The sequence below is a fragment of the Bacillus rossius genome, chromosome 13 (genome assembly GCF_032445375.1).
Source record: "Bacillus rossius redtenbacheri isolate Brsri chromosome 13, Brsri_v3, whole genome shotgun sequence".
In the NCBI taxonomy this organism is placed as follows: domain Eukaryota; kingdom Metazoa; phylum Arthropoda; class Insecta; order Phasmatodea; family Bacillidae; genus Bacillus; species Bacillus rossius.
Genome location: NC_086340.1, coordinates 46,768,179 through 46,790,162, shown reverse-complemented (window position 1 = coordinate 46,790,162; position 21,984 = coordinate 46,768,179). Strand labels below are relative to the sequence as shown.

Genomic DNA, 21,984 nt, shown 5'->3' with positions numbered 1-21,984 from the left:
AGCAAGTGTTGTGGCATAACGATCTTTGCGGACCAGAGGGAGCACCGGCGGTTGGCGTCAGTATATTTGATAAGTGAACTGATTATATAGGTACCTATTCAATTATTTATCAGTATTACAAAAAGACTATTTATTCAAAATATTTTAACCTCTTCATGCATAACGGTGTCAAATGACAACACCCTATCTTATCCGTGATAAAAAATAGAAGCTCGAACCAAAGAGATCCACAAACGCATGGCGATGTCACTTGACAACAGCATGAAGTTTACCAGCCGTTCCAGAGATCGCAGCACATGTCTCAGCCGCTCCAGCAGCTTTAATAGTGAAGTTTGTGTTGGTATGGCGCCATGTTGTGGTTTATGAGAAAATGAAAATATTTTTCACACATTTATGTGCGGTTTAGAAGTAAGTAAAAATTATTTTGGTATGCATGCAAATGTAAATATAGAGGCTATAATTTTTAACCACAATAATTGTTATTGTTGATTATTAATAATTTGTAATATTATTATGGTGGCATATGCCACCACCATGCATAAACGGAAAATAGTGACAAATTATTGTAAAATTATGATCGTGGCATATGCCACCACCATGCATAAACGGAACATATTGACAAATTATTTTTTTAACTTTTTATTTTAGTTACAGCCATATTTTAAAGGGAATAACCAAATAAGTGTTCGGTTTTTATATGTACGGTGTTGAAATGTGTTTTAGAACTGTTATGGCGAATTTACGAATGACAGAGGATGAGGCCTTGCACTATTTCTTTTCGCTTGGAGAATCAGATATTCCATCTGGATCTGAAGCCAGTTTCTGCAGCGATGAAGATGGTGAGGATTGTGGTGAAAGGCAAGATTGTTCAGGTATTTTTAATTCTGATTATGAAGCTGCACATATACCGACTTCCAATCATTTGGTTTCCAACACAAAAGCTGCAGTACCCCCAGCCCCACCAACTGCAGATCATGTTAGGGAAAGAACTGTGTGGCATGCTGGAAGAGACAATGCTTTCAGTAGTAATGTTCCCCCTCCAGCATTTACTGGAAGTCACAGTGTGAATGTTCAAGGAAATGTTCCTTATGATTTTTTGAAATCATTTTTCCCAGATGACTTGATTGATAGAATTGTATTTGAGACAAACCAATATGCCTTCCAGTGTGGTAAAATAAATTTCAAAGTGACGAAGAAGGAAATACAAACTTTTCTTGGCATAAATATTATCATGACCTACATTCATTACCCAAGTGTGAGAATGTATTGGAGTTCAATTCAGGGTATGCGGTTTGACTTGATCTGTAATGCAATGTCTCTAAATCGCTTTGAGGAAATAAAACGCTTTCTTCATTTTGTAAACAATGAGTCTAAGCCTACAGATGAAGCTTCAGATCGTTTCTGGAAGTTGACACCTGTCATTACTGCCCTACATAATTCATTCCATGCTGGCCAGAGCCCTGAAGAAAATCTTGCAATTGACGAGATGATAATACCTTTCAAGGGCAGGAGTAGAATGAAACAATATATTAGAGGGAAACCAAAAAGATGGGGGTTCAAAGTTTGGGTTAGAGCAAGCTCTTCTGGATACATACAGTGTTTCGAGTTTTACAGTGGGAAAGATAAGAATAGTCGCAGCACTTTGGGCCCAGTTGGTGATACTGTAATGAGGTTATGTCATGATATCAAAGGCAAGAACCACAAACTGTTCATAGACAATTTATTCACAAGTCTACCATTGATTCGCAAACTAAGGAGTGATGACATTTTGGTTTTGGGGACCCTTAGAATAAATAGGGCTCCAGGGGTTGCAGAGAAACTAGTTCCAGGAAAACTTCTACAGAGAGGAAGTTCAACAGTTGCGACATCTGATGATAACATTACAGTGGTTAGATGGATGGACAACAAAGAAGTTCACACAATATCTTCTTTTGCTGGAGCTCAACCTGAAAGTGAGGTACACAGATGGGACCGGAAAGCAAAGGCCATTTTGGAAATACCGCGTCCATTCTCTATTGGAGAATACAATAGACACATGGGTGGGGTCGACTTAGCTGACAGAATGATTGCTCACTACCCACATGGATTCAAGTCAAAGAAATGGTATTTGCGTGTATTTTTCCATCTCCTGAACATGGCATTGGTAAATGCGTGGATTTCATACAAAGAAGCAAAGAATGAAAAAATTCCATTTGTGACCTTCAAAGCATCTGTGGCACATACACTTATTGCTCTTGGTACAACCGAAGTAAGAAAAAGAGGTCGACCGTCTAGTTTGGAAGAAGCTGTACTATCAAAAAAGAAGACGGTACCACTCACAGTAACACCGCAGGTGCGATTTGATGGCTATGAACACTGGCCTAAGAAAGCAGAAGGACGTGAAATGAGATGCCGTAATGATACATGCAAGAAGAGGACACGATATATCTGTAGCAAGTGTCAGGTGGCTGTTTGTCCAGACTGCATGCAAAGTTTCATTACACAGTAAAAAGGGTATATTGTCAATGCAAAAATATTTCAACTAAAAAAATTACTTATTTCTCAAGTAATATGATTTGTGTTTAATACTGCGTGTAACTTTCATGTTCTAAGTGTTATGTCTTTATTCACAATCTATTTAGTCAGCTACTTGTTTTAATTGTATTATGTTTGTAATTATTTTATCAGTTGCTACGTTTTATACATCCTGTATAATATTGTACATAAATGCATGGTGGTGGCAAATGACAACACATCAATAAATCATAAATTATTATTGTAAAAATTCTGAAAAAATTATTTACTTCATTATTTTAGTAGTTCTTTCAGAAAAATTCAAAGCAAAATTTTTGTATTTACAATTTCATAATTCATGCATGAAGAGGTTAATTAAAAATATTTGGAATTTTTCTTGAGGTTTATATATTGTTGAATAAAGAGATACATTAATAAAAAAAGATTTTACAATTTAACTGATATTTCATACCATACTAAAGGAATTGCATCAAAATTTTACACACACATTTTAACACAATAATGACATTTTCATAATTTTATCACAGCTAGGTCTACGATTTTATTTATACATAATTTCACAATACGATTGTAATAGGTATGTTTAATAAGTTTGTTAAATTAAAAATTACTTAAGAATTAAATAGAAAGATATTTTTTAATCAATAAATAAGACACAAATTTAGGTCCCCGAATGTAATACCTAAAGCCAGTGGCGTAGCCAGGATTTTTGTATGGGGGGTGTTAAGAAGCGTGCGCCCCCCCCCCCCCCCCCCCCCCCCCCCCCCCGGCAAGAACCAAAGCTGTGGTTCCGGGTGTCCTCCCCCGAGAAAATTTGGATTATAAGTTGTAAAATAGTGCTATTTTAGCAGTTTTCGGTACTTAAATTTAAATATTGTACTGGTAAAAATTATATTAATTTTAATATGAAATTTGTTTGAGTGATGAATAAGAAAGTAATTAAAGATTCTTGGGAAAGGGGGGGGGGGGTGGGGGTCTGAACCCCTAAACCCCCCTCCCCCCCCCCCCCCCCCCCCGGGCACGGCCAATGCCTAAAGCCCATCTTAATTGCTAAAGCCCATTTTACTCTTTTTTAAATATATATTTATGTATTTATTAATTTAAGTTTCTATAAACATAAATACTAGAAAATAAATAAATTTAGTTTAAGATAGTAAAATATTTAATACTTTGAACTATTATTGTCCACAAACTCTACTTGATTTATCCCAAAACGAACGAACTGCATTAAAGTCATGGAGTTAGGTACAGTCATTAAAGTTAACTGAAAAATCGCGAATGAATTACAAGAAATGTGTTGTTTAGTGAAAAAGTTGAAAATTTGTTTTAAAAAAAGAGATAAATTTAAGTAATTTATTTAGTCTAATTTTAACAGTGTAATTGGTCTTCAGTTATTTCGTAACGTTAGGAAAATCATTTTTAAATATAGCTTCGTAGTACCAAACTTTCTTATGGCTAGAATGGGAATGTAGGTCAATACGTGTAGTACGGTTAAGTGGCAAGTAGGTATAGATAGGCCTAATACTTATTTTTTTATAGATTTTGTTTATAGTAATTGTTATTAGATATGCCAATTCTAATATTGATGCGCCAGAGCAAATTTTTAACACATGAGATTTAATTATTTAATTTTCTTGCAGTTTAGCTTTCTCCCGGTGGCAAGGAGTCACTCTTCACATTTAGTCTTTCCCTCGGGGCTCGTGTCCTTGCATCTCTCACCTCTGGCATTCCTTGCTCTAGCCCATTCCACTCCTCCCGGTCCTCATTGAGGCCCATGTGACCCTCTGACGTCATGCGTGGAGTGTGCCTCCTCCCTGCTCCTTGAAGGGTCCTGCCAGGCTGAACCTGCTTCGCCCATCGCAGGTTGTTGTGCAGGGTTGCCCCCGGGTACTTAAACTCGACGTCCTTCTTTATCTCCTGCCGTTGCCAGTGAAACGCTTCCCTCGTAATCTTCCTCTTCCGCATGAATCTAACCGCCTTTGTCTTTCCAACATTCAGCGACACCCATTCTCCTCTGTCCATCGTTCTAGCCTACCATATCCGCTTGCATATGTACTCTTCCCCCACCACTGAATCAGTGAAACATTAATTATCGGAACCAACATCGGAATTATTTTTTTTCAGTGTTGGACCATCACTTATACAAACCAATTTAATGGATGGTTTTGGGCAGAGCTGCCTAGTTGGGTTGACATGCCGTGAGGCTATGCCTGATTTGAAGTACACAGTTGTGTACTTGTGACCTTGCGTACTTCAATTGCCTTTGTGGTGTACTTGACAAGCCCAGACGGGTTAAGTGTAGGTCGCTTCAAACATGATAAGCTAGCCAAAAATATTGTTAATTTTTTTCTTCCAACAATCGGTTTTATTGGAAGAACAATGTTTAACTGAAATTAGTAACACTTTATTAGTGCCACTTGTATTACAGCAGTTTACTTTATGATTCTATTTGTTTCAAATTTTTATCGGTATATATGTGCATTGAAACCACCAGTCAAATATAAAGTGGAAATGATTTTACAAGTCTTTTAAATACAACTTTCAAAAAGTTTTTTTTGACTTGATAACGTCTTATAGATGAATGAACGCCGGCTGCACGCAATAAAAAGCATGACTCATTGTCACGTTCCGCCTGAGCCGAGCATGCGAAAACCGGCCAACCACCGTGCGAGAAGATCTTCTGTAATATCAAACAGGTTAAGGCGGGCTTTTTAACTAATTGTTCGTGATTATATTTAAACACATCATTTAAATTAAATTTGCAAAAACTGTAAATAATATTTGAAAATTAAAAAGTATGCAATTTTTGATCAATGTTTTCTTATGACATCACATAAAATTATGGTCCGTAAAGTGACTTTACAGACAACCCCCTTCTTTTTTCCTTTCAGAATGGTAGTGTTTCGTCATGAAGTGTGCAAGAAGTACTTCACTTGAGACGTCGAGGTGAATGCAGACACGACCGACCCTGCGCTGGTGTCAGGTGTGTTGTCGCAGGCGATGGCCAACGGCGTGTGCATAGAGCAGGACCCAGCGAGGCCTCGGCTGGTTCAGACGGAGATACTGTCCGTGAAGGAGGAGATCAAGGTCAGTGCCGATAGCTGTAATGTTCTACAGTCGCAGGTTTCTTGACAAACATATAAGCAATCGGAAATGGTATTGTTTGAACTTATTAATGTTGTTTAGGTAATTATAAAATTTGACATTTGTGAATGTAAAACATTAATAAACAATTTTGTCATTTTTCTTACATCATTTTACTCAGTTTTAAATTATTGTTTTACTGAAATTACAATATGGACCGACTGAAGTACAGTTAGTCTTTTTACTCTTTTTTTTTTTTTGTTGGGAAGCACATTTTATCTCGTAGTACTTAGTGTGAATGCACAGTTTTTTGAGTTCACTGTCTGATACTGGTTCACATTGTATTTAATCACATTAACTTAAGGGGGAAAAATAAGGGTAAATATGTAGAGTCGCGGTATATGCGAAAAAAATGCTAAAAATCCGAAAATACTTTTATTCTATGCTCTTTCACTTCCTCTTTTCAAATCAACCGGCGGAGGTAAGAAATTCCAAATACTTTAGGAGATATTGAATGTTTTAATTTAGCAATACAACACCTGTATAACCGTTCGAACGACTCCATTTTTTATTTTGCCGTGTGTTAATGAATGCGTATTGCGTAATAAATAAAATGGTCGATTATGTCAGGTCAGTTACATTATTAATACTTTCAAACTAAGCGGACATAAAAAATAATGTGAATTAAATTTAATGGCTGTTTAGTTTTAAAATACATATTTATAATGTAACTGACCTGACCAAACAAACCTGGACAAAGGATGAACAGTAGGAACTAAAATGGTCGATTAGGTCAGGTCAGTTACATTATAAATACTTTCAAACTAAGCGGACATTAAAAATAATGTGAATTAATTTCAATGGTTCTTTAGTTTTAAATTATTTATAATGTAACTGACCTGACCTAACAAAACCCGGACAAATGATGAACATTAACAACTCACGTAAAAATTTTTTGTTACTTATTACTTGCGCAACAATATCCAAATAAAAAATAAGTCTTTAAAATTAGAAACAAATTATCAAATGGCAGAAGTTGACCATTTAATTAAACATCGTATTGAACAATAAATAAATAAATAATCACGTATTGGTTCATTTGAATACTGGCCAATCACGGAACTGTCACGTGACAAAATTGTCCAATAAGAAACATAATAGATACTCGTAAACAAGAAACAATGTTGATCGCCGCATGAATACGCAGGTATTGTGATGAAAATTAAAAAATTCGATATCTCCTAAAGTATTTGGAATTTCTTACCTCCCCCGGTTGATTTGAAAAGAGGAAGTGAAAGAGCATAGAATAAAAGTATTTTCTGATTTTTAGCATTTTTTTCCGCATCTACCGTTACTCTACATATTTACCAAAACAAGCAATGAGTTGTGATTCATTATTTGATAGCTATGCCCCTTTATTTTTATTACTTTGTGAAGTTTAACTGTAGGCTTATGATTGTACAGTATAACCTCACATATCCGACCATGACGGGACCGGGCCATGGTCGGAACGGCCAAAAGGTCGGATATCCGTAGGAGCAAAAAAAAAAACGCTTTTTCCATCTATACAGTATGTACAGTAATACAGCTTTATTTGTAAAAATGTTGCTGTAAGCATTTCAAACTTTTACTTTTGTTAAATTATAAATGATAAGATGAATACAATGTAAGCATACCTTATTTAAAGAATTCAGTAATGTATTTTTGTTTCAGTTTTGCCAAATCTTGATTTTGCGGAAGTGTCCCTGCACTTTTTCTACCCACAATACATTACGTTACGTTTAAAAAAACACACACAGAACAGTACAAGATTATAGTAGGAGCACATTCTGCACCAACAATCACGTCCGAACTGACAGTTTGCGACACGAAGACATGTAGATGCGTCACTTTTTCAAGTCTGAACAGGCTCGCCAACCACGGAGACTAGGTCGGATATCCGGAGGAGTCGGTTGTGGGAAGGTCGGATATGAGGGGTTCTACTGTAATATGAAAACTTCTCATACCAACTCATCAGTTAAGGCTTGTGTGTGTGAAGATATATATATATATATATATATATATATATATATATATATATATATATATATATATTTGACTTAATGATTACACTCAGAAAACCTCACAGGCTGTAGTTGATTGTCTGGTGTGATGTACGTGGCAGAGTGAAGACGAGGCTGATGGAGAGTGGCCCATTACCGCGCCCGCTCCGGCGGTGAAGGAAGAGGTAACCGTAGAGGACTTCCAGGCGTGCGAGCAGCTAGCAGTAGCAGCAGCAGCAGCCTCGCTCTCAGGTGTGTATCTGCGGGGAGCACCAGTTCCCATCAAGCGGTGTTGAGAACTACTGCAGCCTCAAACTCGCCTGGTCTGCGGCAAGTCACATTTGTGCCTGGCCAAGACAATCGTTCCTTGCGCATAAAAAAAAAGAAATATTTTAAATTATTTTGGTTGCATGTTGCAGGTAGTTGGTTGTAAAAGACTGTGTAGGACTACTAATTATCCAAAAACTGTTATTGATTTGTTTTTGTATAAAATAGTAGAAATAAAACTTGTAAATTATTCTTCTCTGGTGAAAAATTACGAGTCCGTTACACGATGTGATCAAAAGAAAACGCCCACTTTTGCCGATCACCGAGGTTCCGAAGCTCGGAAGTAGGTCCCGGTGACCACCTGTCCACCCTGGCCTCCGCCGTACATCTGGGGCCTAAACTTTTAGTCGCAAATGTGCGAAAATTGAAAGAAAGAAACAAAGTATAATTACATTAACTGCGGCACGGCCCTGACCCCAGACGTGAAATTGTCCGCCTCTATTCGCTCATAATATTTTTCAGTGAGCCACCGCCCCGCGTAGTACTTGAACGACCGACGGGGCTACGCAACTGCCTGCAGCCACGCAGGAAAGGGGCGGAAGTGTGACCTCACCACGCAGTCACAACACAGCTCTTACATACGAGGACACAGTGCCACATAAAATACATTACCCTCGCATCAAGGTGTTTCTGTAAAAATAAAACATTCAAATCACAAAGCCCTTTCTGATTAGCTGCCACTAAACCCTGATAAATTTGCAGCTTCCTGTGGGAGCTAACACCTGCCTTTTTCTCATCATGAGATATACCCTCTTTAATCACATAATTGTCGTACGCACGTAATCTTCGCACCCATATTTTAGGGCGTCAAAATTTGGATTTAAAAAAAACCTCTCGCATAAAGGTTGCATTATGTTATTGGTCCCGCTATTAGATGCCAAGTGTTTTGTGTAGGTATCTTTTCCATATAAAACTATGTATTTTAAAGTATAAATATAATATTTATTCAGAAATTACCGCGTACTTATTTCAATAACGGAAATGCGAAGCTGTCTGATGTGTAAATTTTATTTTAAAGACTTTTTAAATGTTATAATCTTCATTGTTTGTCTGTGTCGCCAAAGTGTACCGCTTACAAAAATGTAGCCAGCGCTCGTTCCAATCATTACTGCTTGGTTATGTTGCTTCCCGTATAGAGCGCGCACATGTAGTTGAATATCGATATCTCGCCGATTGCATGCAATGCGCGCTCTCTATGCGGAACCGAGTTAACTACATTTGATATCCCACTCACTTGTATTTACTACGGTAGTTATGCGTTCGTTCGGCTTGCATTTGGATCACAGATTTTGTTTTTCTATTTAAGTTTGAAGAAAGGTTTTTGTTGCATGACTTATTAAATTAAATTGTTTGGTGATTTCTTTTATACTTCACTTTGTAAATAAACGTACTTTCCATGAATGGGTTTTGTTTTTATAAATACTTTATCTAACAGAAAAAAAAATTTCCGTACAATCATCACACCCCTACTTTTCAAACTGGATTTTAGAATAAAATGTGCGACGATTATGCAAGAAAACACTGTATACACAGGAAGAAAGCACCGAAAGTCTCTGTAACTGATAAACTGTCTGGAATATTAGCACCACCGTGCTGTGCTTCTGTTGTCACACACACTTCTCCTGGTGTAATGTAAATGTCCCCTTAAAAAATAAACTTTAGGAGCCTGGTGGATCTTAAGTTTTTTAGTACAAAAAAAATAACAAATGTGATTTCGTCTATATATCTGTGCCTCTATATTTATTTTACTTTTCATTAAGTTTAACATAAACCAACAAAACATGATCTCAGTAAACAGGTTAAACAGTAACTTAACTTACGTATATGTTTTGCCAAATATATTAAAATTATAACATTTGCTTTATGGGTTGGCAAATATATTAAAACTATAACTTTTGATGTATGGGCCGGCCTTAATAATTAAAAAAAATATTATTATTAGGTGTCCTTTGACATAGTTAAACAGAATAAGAAACAATAAAAAGTAAAAATAAACAATCCCAGAGTTTTAATTCTTAGTGCTTAGAGTTATTAAAGACTGGTAAGTAATAGTTTCGGATGTTTCAGTCTCTTCAAAGTAGTAATCTAATTGTCGTGCTGTAGACATCACTGAGAATTTGGAAGTATGGAGATTTGAAATTAGCTGGCCGAATGTGATGTGTTGCGGGCTACCAGGGCGCCCTAGCCGTCCTGGGTCCCCGAGGAAGGGAAAAAGGGTGCGGTCTTCATGCCCGCTCCAGACTCTTGAACTCTGTCTGTGAACAGGCCCAAATACAACATGGTCAGAACTGTTCACAGACAGTCAGTAAATGGGCAAAAGTGGCCACCAAAAACGGTGATGGTCTGAGAATAAAAATGTTGGCAAAAGCTCACCAAACAGGGAGTGGCTCCTAGCGCTCCGGAAGGCAGCCCGTCAGGATGCGAGACGAAGACAAGCACCGAACACGCGCGGTTGCCGCGGACGCTTCCATAAATTGGGATGATTAGGAAGTTAGCAAGGTATAACAAATTTCTACTAGACACACAGACTGACTTATTACTGGTTAATATAAAAATTAGGGAAAACATCCCTTGACTAGCTGACTACATTTTCGTACGATGACAGACAGAAGTCTTGCTGGCCGATGATTCGAGGTGGTCAGTCTGGGAACAACGCTTATTTAAAATAGGAGCTTGATTTCAAAAGAAGTTTGGGTATGGGGGGGGGGGGGGGGGGGTCGGCTTCTGGGCCGAAAGGTTCCGAAGATTTCCGAGTGGATAGCAAAGATACATCTGCATCAATATCTTGATTTTGTCGTTAGCGGAGCGCCATCTCTTGGGTGGTGGTAGAAACAGAACACAAATCGACTTTGTGCAAGTACACTGCTAAAACAAGGGGGCTTATGGAAGAGACTGGTGTAGCTATCTGACAGCTCGCAAAAGAACTACAGGGCACTGCTGCAAGACAATATCTCACTTCTATTTTTAAATTATCATAAGAACTCCCAAGATATATTTGTCTACTATTCTTTTTGTGTAGGTTTATAATTTTGGAAATAACTGTTTTTATCTTAACATGTACGCTTGTATACATGTATGTAGTAATATAAGACAATACAATTTCTCATGCCTGACATATTTTGTTACAAAATTTATAATATTATATTTTTTAATTACTTTTTATAGGGTGCAAGGAAAGCAGCGAATGGCTGTCTATGGATGAAGAGCAGACTGAGGATGAAAAAAACTCAACTTTATCAGTTCGTGTGAATAACCGTTTATTACCTCAACAATCGTGTTCTTCATTTCAGTCAAGTCATTTGAAGACACAGGGATTGAGTGTGGGGGAGCGAACCCAAGGATTGAAGCAATTGTTGAATCACAAGATGTGTCCAGGTGTGATTGATAATAATACTAGTGCAAAACACAATGTTGGAAGATCCTTATCATTTTCACAATGTTCTGCTAAGTTTGATCCAAAGGGCAGTTCATTTGTACAACTCAGAAAACACACTAGTAAGAAGACATACCCATGTTCACTATGTTCTGCTAAGTTCAGTACAAATAGTTACCTTAAGATACATACGAGAATACATACAGGTGAAAAGCCATTTTCATGTTCATTGTGTTCTTCTAAGTTCACGGGAAAGAGTTCACTTAAGGTTCATATAAGAAAACACACTGGTGAAAAGCCATTCTCATGTTCATTATGTTCTTCTAAGTTCAGTACAAATAGTGACCTTAAGATACATACGAGAATACACACAGGTGAAAAGCCATTTTCATGTTCATTGTGTTCTGCTAAGTTCAGTACAAATAGTTCCCTTAAGATACATACCAGAATACACACAGGTGAAAAGCCATTTTCATGTTCATTGTGTTCTGCTAAGTTCAGTACAAATAGTTACCTTAAGATACATACGAGAATACACACAGGTAAAAAGCCATTTTCATGTTCATTGTGTTCTGCTAAGTTCAGTACGAATCATTACTTGAAGGTTCATATGAGAATACACACAGGTGAAAACTCATTCTCATGTTTATTTTGTGATGCTAAGTTCATCCAAAATTGTTACCTTACAAAACATATGAGAAAGCACACTGGCGAAAAGCCATTCACATGTTCACTATGTTCTTTGAAGTTCACTCAAAAGTATAGTTTGATTGTACACCTCAGAAAACACACTGGTGAGATGCCATTCTCGTGTTCTTTATGTTCTGCAAAGTTCGCAATAAAGAGACATTTGATTCTACACACCAGAAAACACAATGGTGAAAAGCCATTCTCATGTTCATTGTGTTTGTCTGAGTTCACTGAAAAGAGTTCACTTAAGGCTCATGTAAGAAAACACACTGGTGAAAAGCCATTCTCATGTTCATTATGTTCTTCTAAGTTCAGTACAAATAAAGACCTTAAGATACATACGAGAATCCACACAGGTGAAAAGCCATTTTCATGTTCATTGTGTTCTGCTAAGTTCAGTACAAATAGTTACCTTAAGATACATACGAGAATACACACAGGTGAAAAGCCATTTTCATGTTCATTGTGTTCTGCTAAGTTCAGTACAAATAGTTACCTTAAGATACATATGAGAATACACACAGGTAAAAAGCCATTTTCATGTTCATTGTGTTCTGCTATGTTCAGTACAAATAGTTACCTTAAGATACATACGAGAATACACACAGGTGAAAAGCCATTCTCATGTTCATTGTGTTCTTCTAAGTTCGTAGGAAAGAGTGCACTTAAAGTTCATTTAAGAAAACATACAGGTGAAAAGCCATTTTCATGTTCATTGTGTTCTTCTAATTTCACGGGAAAGAGTTCACTTAAGGTTCATGTAAGAAAACACACTGGTTAAAAGTCATTCTCATGTTCATTGTGTTCTGCTAAGTTCAGTACAAATAGTGACCTTAAGATACATACGAGAATACACACAGGTGAAAAGCCATTTTCATGTTCATTGTGTTGTGCTAAGTTCAGTACAAATAGTTACCTTAAGATACATACGAGAATACACACAGGTGAAAAGCCATTTTCATGTTCATTGTGTTCTGCTAAGTTCAGTACAAATAGTTACCTTAAGATACATACGAGAATACACACAGGTGAAAAGCCATTTTCATGTTTATTTTGTGATGCTAAGTTCATCCAAAATAGTTACCTTACAAAACATATGAGAAAGCACACTGGTGAAAAGCCATTCTCATGTTCTTTATGTAATGCTAAGTTCACTCAAAAGTATAGTTTGATTGTACACCTCAGAAAAAACACTGGTGAGATGCCATTCTCGTGTTCTTTATGTTCTGCAAAGTTCGCAATAAAGAGAGATTTGATTCTACACACCAGAACACACACTGGTGAAAAGCCATTCTCAAGTTCATTGTGTTCTTCTGAGTTCAGTACAAATAAAGACCTTAAGATACATACGAGAATACACACAGGTGAAAAGCCATTTTCATGTTCATTGTGTTCTTCTAAGTTCGTAGGAAAGAGTGCACTTAGGTTCATTTAAGAAAACATACTGGTGAAAAGCCATTTTCATGTTCATTTTGTTCTGCTTAGTTCTGTGAAAAGCGTTCACTTGGTAGGCAAATAAAAAACTCATGGATGAAAACTCATTCTCATGTTCATTATGTTCCCTTAAGTGCATTGAAAATAATGGACTTACTAAACATAAGAGAAAAATCACTGGTTTTAAGCCACTCTCATGTGCAAGTTGTTTAGCTAAATTTTGTGAAAGGAGTTTGTTTAGTAAGCATCTAATTAAACTTATGGGTTAGAAGCCTTAGTGATGTTCAATTTTTTCTACTAGTTTCAGTGAAAATATCTTAGAAGCCAGGTGAACTGCATTCTCATATTAACAATTTTCTTCTAAGTTTGCTAAACAGTGTACCTCGAGTCTTCTCTTGTGTAAAGAAATTCTGTGTTTATTATACTCTCCGGCATTCATTTCAATGAGTTATTTGATTACATACCTTTTGATTCACCTGCAAGAAGCCATTTAATTTTATTTTGTTGTATTTACTTAAATAATGGTAGTCCTTGAAATAAATAATGTAAGAAGTACTGTAAAAGTGGTTTATGTGTTTATAATGTTATGCTAGGTTTACCGAAAGTTAAGATTTAAAATTTAAATATAAGAACACAAACTGTTGATTCAACATTATGTTTGTTAAGTTGTATAAAAAGTTTCGTCAAAGTATTGTCATCAATGGACATTTGGAAAAGGCATAGGTGAGACGGCACGTGAGAGATGATAATGTGCTCTTTGCATTCAGTTCAGTGGCATAGCCAGGGGGGGTTTTAGGAGTTCAAACCACCCCCCCCCCCCCCCTTCCCCCCATAGCACCGAATCTTTAATTAATTTCTTATTCATCACTCAAACAAATTTCATATTAAAATTAATAAAATTTTTACCAGTACAATATTTAAATTTAAGTACCAAAAACTGCTAAAATAGCACTATTTTACAACTTAAAATCCAAATTTTCCCGGGGGTGGACCCCCGGACCCGCCGCTTTAATACCATGGGGGGGGGGGGGGATGCTTTTTAACACCCCCCATACACAAACCCTGGCTAAGCCACTGATTCAGTTATGAGCTGGTTATTGCTTTTACCTGAATTAACCACACTAATGAGTTGATAACTGGATAACTGATGTGTATCATTTGTTACGCAGTGTTCTCCTCAGAGACATCCTTATGTGCACCTACATAGTATTTCACATGTACAACCAATTAATTAAACATATTTTTAACTAACAATATAACCCCTAAGATGAATAAAGTTGAATAAAATAAATTTGTACGAATTTTACTGAACCTTTTATTTATTTTATATATGTATATTCTAGACTATCAGGCTATCATTTACACCTTAGGAAAAAAAAAGGACAGGCCTGTAGGGAAGTGGCAGAGTTCAGTTGTTTTTGAAGTACAATGTTTTACAATATTAGACATACATTGAACCTCTTTTTTTATGTATATTGTATATATATTTCAAGACACCACAACAAAAGTATGTATAAAACGTAAAAAGGAGGAGCTTATGTCTGCACACAGTCCTTGTTAAGCTGGATTGCAATTTGGTTGCACATTGTACCAAGAAATTGCCCTTTGTTTTCATGTAACACAAACCACAAAACCTACACACACTTCTGGGCTCCATGCATGTTGGCATGGCTGTCTACCTAGATATCTGTACATATTCGTCATTCATTTTTACTCCTTCCCTCCAGGAATGAACCACCCTAATTCATTAACATTTTAGTTCCTCGTGTACACCCAAAAATAATCACTTTATATCTTCAGCTTCTCTCTGACACGTGAGCACACCTGCTGCTGATGACGTCGCTAGCCCAAGGGCCTATCCACCTGAGCTAGGAACGTCCTGTAGGGAGAACCTAACCTCCTGTGCAGTTTACTCTGCTGAAGACCAACCCCTGGTTCTGTCCAATGAAGTCCTGAGGTTCTGTTATTGATGTTGCAAGATGTTGTCTGTATTTATTTATTTTGCATTTCTGTGTTTGAGGGAATAAATGAAAAAACAACTAACTTAATGTCACCACTCTTTTGGCAAAAAAAAAAAAATCCAGGGTTTTTAAGGTTCTAAGAATTTCCATGAAATATTACTACATTGATAAAAAATATACAAAGCCAACTATTTTGGCTATCAGAACTAATAAATCCAAACAACTTATGAAAATACAACCATAAAATATATAAAGAAATAGAACAGAAAAATAAAAATTATTTCTGTAAAACTATAACTTCTGGGATGAAAGCGTTTTTCTTTACGAATTTAGTACTTGTATGTTGTTTAAACTATGGAGTAGTACTAAACAGCTCAATTTTACGAAAAGATAGCATTGGTATAAATAATAATGGAAGAATTAGGGCAAAACTAATATTACTCTAACAGCTGCCTGGGACAAAAGAAATTTCATACATGACATTAATTATAAACAATAACAATTAAAATTCTCATTTGTTAGCTGAGCTACGTCCCTAGCTTTAAATTCTACATATAATACTGTTTAGAGCGGTATTCCAAGACATTCGGGTAGCGTAGCGAATAAACACTACTTCGTTGGGATACAACTGTAATCTAACTCACACATCACATTCCAGAAAGTGTCAAAACCAATTCCTGTTAGGTAACGAAAAATAAACCGTTTTAATAAACTGTTCCCTGCACGAGGCTAGAAAAAGATTTCAATTTTACAACCATCTATTGACGTCGTCCGACCGATGGCCACCCTAAAGCCCGACCTGCAACCGCCAGTATCTGACCCCGCTAACGGAACTCGCCCCTATCCATGGCCCACCCGAGTCAGACGAGCGCCGCGGGATTTAGGTATTATCAACGCCCTTAACTTAATTGGCAAGACAAACCGTGTCATGTACACAGTAAATTCACTACACTTTAATGAACCCGCCACTTTAAATTAACAACACCGTGCAACACAAGTGCGACGTAGGAGTGCCCGGGCCACTCACGTGTAGTTTTTACTAAAACAGCTGTGAGTGCACCCCTTGCGGTCTTCAGCCTGAATTCAATAGTGTAATATGTGACGTAATTCAAACCGCCAAAAATTAGCATTTATCATTCGCCACTGGAGTAGTTATTAAGCAACAAACAGTCTCCAGTGTGACTCTAATAATTCAAACTTATTTTATACAAATTTATTAAATGTCATTTCTAAAACATATATATATATATAAAGTTAATCATTAAGTTTTATTGTGTGAATTTAGAACCACTTGCTTTTTGTAATTAATATAATTGTTTACGAATAACGGAACTTTAGAAACTCTGACGCGACAGGGAGCTCACCCCTCCCCTCATGCCAGGGCCAGACGCCAGTACAGCGCGACTCGCGGACCGGGACGGACGCACGTCCCACGGGGAGCCATCATCTCTTTGTCTTCATCGAACTTCCATCTGGTAATTATAGTCAGACCCCGAAACCCTTTTTTAACTACTCTCCGTGTGCGCCCGGTCCTTTTCCGGTGTAGGGCCTAACCCAGCCACGTCAACTTAACACGCCCCACACAACGCATTACGTTGGGCCGTGCAGTATACGGTACGGGCCGACTCCCGCCACCACAGACTTTTAATTAATCGCCAAGTGCACAGGCACTGGCTACAGCTAATCGTAGACATTTTTTAATTCAATCGCGAGCCGCGGTCCACACAGGTGGGTCCGCACGTCGTCGTTCACCAATTACGGGATTAGCTGACTCTAATCAAACACTCTCCCTCAACCGCGACTGGCGTGAGGACGTAACGTTAGTGACGGCGCGTCAGAGCGCCTAGTGTATAATTGACAGTGTACTTATGTAGGGAAATCGTGTGAATGTAATTGCAAGTATAATTTGCCAACGTAAATAAAAATCCACTCCGCACACTCAGTGCGCGACGTGTGAACGACAGTGCAAAGCCGTGTACGTTATTTCTGAACCTCACCAATCCAGTTAGGGATCAGCGACCTATTCTGTGTAGGGCCAGTGGAGCAACAAGCATTAGGGATCTCTAACGTCATACACCACCGCCACCGTTCCTAGTGGGCCACGCAGAGGCATTTAGGACCTCACGAACCACCTCGTGGCTAACCACTGCGTTAGCCTGGCGTCCTCCCAGACACGTTTCCCCGCAATTGAACAGCCTTCCTGCTAGGAACACCGTCGAGTCTCGAACACGAGAACCCGGGCGACGGCAATGTTATGCTAGGTTTACCGAAAGTTAAGATTTAAAATTTACAATATAAGAACACAAAGTGTTGATTCAACATTCTGTTTGTTATGTCGTATAAAGTTTCGTCAAAGTATTGTCATCAATGGACAATCGGAACAGGCATAGGTGAGACGGCACTTGAGAGATGATAATGTTCTGCCTGCATTCAGTTGTGAGCTGGTTATTGACTTGTACCTGATGAGTTGATAACTGATGTGTATCATTTGTTACGCAGTGTTCTCCTCAGAGACATCCTTATGTGCACCTACATAGTATTTCACATGTACAACCAATTAATTAAATATACATATTGTTAAAAAACAATATAACTCCTTGACATGAATAAAGTTGAATTAAACATATTTGTCCAAATTTACAGAACCTTTTATTTATGTTATATATGTATGTATATTCTAGACTATCAGGCTAACATTTACACCTTAGGAAAAAAAAGGATGGGCCTGTAGGGAAGTGGCAGAGTTCAGTTGTTTTTGAAGTACAATGACGTCGTCGGACCGAAGGCCACCCTAAAGCCCGACCTGCAACCGCCAGTATTCAACCCCGCTAACGGAACGCGCCCCTAGCCATGGCCCACCCGAGTCAGGCGAGCCACCAGCAACCAAGGTAGAACCCGGCCCCCCTAAAAAACAGACCGTCATTACATCCGACCACGTTGCAAAAACAAACACAGAATATCAAACAGTATTGCGTATAATTTAAAAGTTGATTAACGAAAGTGCGACGTAGGAGTGCCCGGGCACTCACGTGTGTAAATACGACGGTACGTGTGTGAGTGTCCCCCTGGCGGCCTTCTGCCTAAATTAGTTAATTAACCCATGTGACATAATTATTAACCCCTTGTGTTGCGTTATTACCCCCACCAGAGCAGTCCAGCAAGAGACGAACAGTCGCTGCTGTGACGTATAATTTAAAGGACATAATTCGTAAACATACTAACTTCAATTTGTAGAAGGGACGAGTGATGTTAATTTAGCCTAAATAATTAATGTAGGAATTTAACGCCTGTAATTCTCTTATTAACACGTCACATTGGAAACTAACGTAATGAGGTCAACCCTGGCGCGAGGGACACCGAGCCTCGGCCGGACGCCATGACAGCATGGGCCGCCTCCCGAACCACAGAACGTTAATTAAAACCAGTCGCCCCGGCGCTGACACCACCCTGTAAGGGAACTTGGACGAATTTAGCTGCGGTCCGCGCTCCACCACAGTGGACGCGAACACCGCCTCGAGACATTGATATACGGGATTGTCCGCCTCCAATCGCCCTCACCCCTCTTCTGAGTAACCAGGCTCAGAACCGCCTAGTGCCACGCTAATACGTAATATTTAGTAACTTTGTGCGACGCCTTGAAACTGGAGGGTTTTCTTTTTGTAAACTTGTGCAACGCACCTTCGCGTAACATTTTTTGTAAACTTGTGCCACGTCTTATTAAGTAACTTTCAGACTAACTTTGTGTAATTGTGTAACTTCTGTATTGTGTGACGTCACCCTCTGTATGATGTGGTGTGTGATCAACGATATTACACCAAACCCACAGTCGCATGAATAAACGACGCACGTCATTTGTTACATTACTTCAGCGCCTAATCAATTAACCACCCGGTACTGGCCGCGTCCGTTGTCGGATCGCTGTGACACGCGTATCAAAGAATGTAAACGGTGCGCGCGACCAGGATAGGTTGCAAAGTTATATCAACGGGCTGAAATGATGGACACTCGTCCCTATGTAATAGTCAACAGAAAGACACGGAATTGAGATTGCAACGATCTATGCAGTCACGTTAATACTTAGAGAAAATCCCGTGTTCAGGATGGTTTGCGGTCTAGCCTGCGACGAAATATTAATGTCTTTAAATTTACGTAAAATGCCAGCGGCTGATGTACTCGCTAAAGTCTCTTGGATCGGCAAACTAGTCACTTAAAATACACGTTATAATTTACACTATTAAAATGAAGCAAAGTAAGAGGCGAAAGTTAGTCAGTATTATTCTCAACACTGATAACGAAGGATCTTCGACGATGATGATTAATTGGTTAAAGAGCCGAAAATTGCGTACCACTACTACGCGGTCCTTAAACTGGACATGGAATTACGTATGACACTAAAGTTCCCTGTTGGGATGAATTAATTAAGTTAAAAGTCGCACGTAATATTGTACGACTAAGTTGGGGTCGGCGCCGAGCTGAATAAAAGATTTATAAAGACTTACACTATTGCTGAAATGTTGAAGAGAAGCTAACGTTGATGGCCCGACGTTCGCGGAGCGCCCGACCCCTTCGAGCTCCCGATGGTAACTGAGCGCAAGACCGCCCTGCGGCCTCGCGCCTAAACACGTGGAACGCGGGAAAACCGACCCGGCCAGTTTTGGACTTGAAGACAAGTTACACAACATATGCTTATATTACAATTAGACATAATTTTCCCTTACATGAATCCTTTTTTAAATTGTTATTAATTTAGTTGTTTAATTTAACAGAATAATTATGTGATTAATTAGGCGCATTGCCACATCCGGCCGGGCGCTGTCGTCGCTTCGGCGTTCGTTGCGGCGCACTTTCCTACATTCGGCGGTTATCACGCTCGGGCGTGTTCGACGCACTTAAGGGAAAGTGTTGTGGCATAACGACCTTTGCGGACCAGAGGAGGCACCGGCGGTTGGCTCAAATGCCCCCCCCCCCCCCCCCCCCCCAACGAGGCCGTTATGCTCAACCACACTGCTCCTCACACGCATGGAAGTGGAACACCGATCGACGCACTCAGGGGGCAGGTAAGGTTGAAACCTGGGCGTGGCATACCTGGTGAATCGGTTATAATTGAATAAGAAGTGGTTCCGGCATGACCCATCTGAGGGGTGTGACTCGTGAGCCCTGAGGACTTTCATTGGTATGAGATTGCGGGCCTATTAGCAGGTCGAAAAACGGGTGTGGGTCCCGGAGAACGCCATATCCTCCCTCGGGGCTCCGCCGCCATAATCTGACCCAGGAAGTAGTCCCCTAAGTGTGAGGGTAACTGTGGGACACGGTGAGATACTCTGCTAGGAAGTAGAATGGGTGTTGCCTGTTCCTGTCGCCCCCCCTGGTGTGCACTAGTCACCCCCCGGTCGCTTGCCATACCCTGTTTCTGTATGTTTCCGGTAACGTAGTCCTGCAGGTGGACCGGAGGGCGTCGTGCCCGCCTGGGAGGAACGGTGTTTTCACCAACATTAATATCTAAAACTGTCTGGCTCTCCCCCTCACCCCTGATCCTGTTAACAGTTGTGTGCCCTTTCCCAGAGCTTGTCGCGCCTCCAACTGTCGGTTGCGGTTGTGAGCAGCACGTGCGGGTCATTAACCGCCGCCGCCTCTACGGATACCGCCGCTGCACTGTCTCTCCCTCCCCCTCTGATGTAGGCTCCTCAACGGACATGGTAAACGTGGACTCGCTCAAGCTGACGTCCAGCGGCCACCAGGGCTCGTCGACTTCGTCCTCCACCTTATTCGCGTCCCCATCGTCCGGTTGCCAGACTAGGTGAGTCATCTCCTCCTCATTCCGCGAAGTCGGGGCTGGGTTGGTCATTGGCGATATATCGTCCGCCGCTAGAGGCCGGATGTTAGGTGGGAGACAACTGGGAACTGGAGAGTCCATGATGTTGGTTATTGGCAATATATCGCCCGCCACAAGAGGAAGGAGGTTTGGTGGGGAACAATCGGGGACCGGAGAGTCCATGATGTTTGTGGACTCGGTTGGGGTTCCTGGTGCGGAACTCCCCGTGTCTGACACGTGTGTAGGTGTCGGGGAGGTTGTGTGGCTGTCGTGGTGTCCGCGTGAGCTGGCCACGTCCGGTTCGGGCGAGCCTGGAATAGGGCTCGTGGGCGTGTCTGGTGGTCTATCATTCGGGGTTCCCGCCCCTGTTGGGGCCGGGTCGTTTATTGCGAGACGCAGGTTGTCTCGGTGTACTTTGGCCGGTCGCCCGCTGGGGGTGCGCACGGTGTATGTAGATGGCCCGGTTCGCCACAGAATTTGGCGGGGTTCCGGCCAGCCCTGCGCAGAAGTTATTCTTTCCGGAAGACAAATGGTGTTGCCGCACATACACCCACTGCCCGGGTTCAAGCTGAGCCGGAGGGCGGGTGGACTGCGGTGTCTTTTGAGCCAGGAACTGTGTCTGTTTTATACGTGCCTGCTCCCTCATGGCTGCAATTTCCTCCCCCCATAGGTCCTCGGTAGCCGCCGCGGCCACCCGACACTCTCCAGGGAGGGCCAGGTTCTGCCCCAGGAGTAGCTCGGCCGGAG

General features: G+C 40.0%; 1 protein-coding gene across 4 annotated transcripts; it reads left to right on the top strand.

Moving 5' to 3' along the window:
- The first annotated feature begins 207 nt into the window (after positions 1–207).
- LOC134538525 (gastrula zinc finger protein XlCGF57.1-like) lies at positions 208–14,755 on the top strand. Of its 4 annotated transcripts, none has more exons than XM_063379921.1 (4): positions 208–408; positions 5,406–5,601; positions 7,763–7,892; positions 8,430–9,368. In XM_063379921.1, the coding sequence occupies exons 2-4, from the start codon at positions 5,515–5,517 to the stop codon at positions 8,447–8,449; spliced, it is 237 nt and encodes a 78-aa protein (XP_063235991.1). In that variant the 5' UTR covers positions 208–408; positions 5,406–5,514; the 3' UTR covers positions 8,450–9,368. The 4 variants fall into 4 exon arrangements, 3 of the variants coding, with proteins under 3 accessions (XP_063235991.1, XP_063235990.1, XP_063235989.1); XM_063379920.1 differs by lacking the exon at positions 8,430–9,368 and adding an exon at positions 11,133–14,755 and having other exon boundaries at positions 220–408; positions 5,406–5,497; XM_063379919.1 differs by lacking the exon at positions 8,430–9,368 and adding an exon at positions 11,133–14,755 and having other exon boundaries at positions 327–408.
- The last annotated feature ends 7,229 nt before the right edge of the window (positions 14,756–21,984 follow it).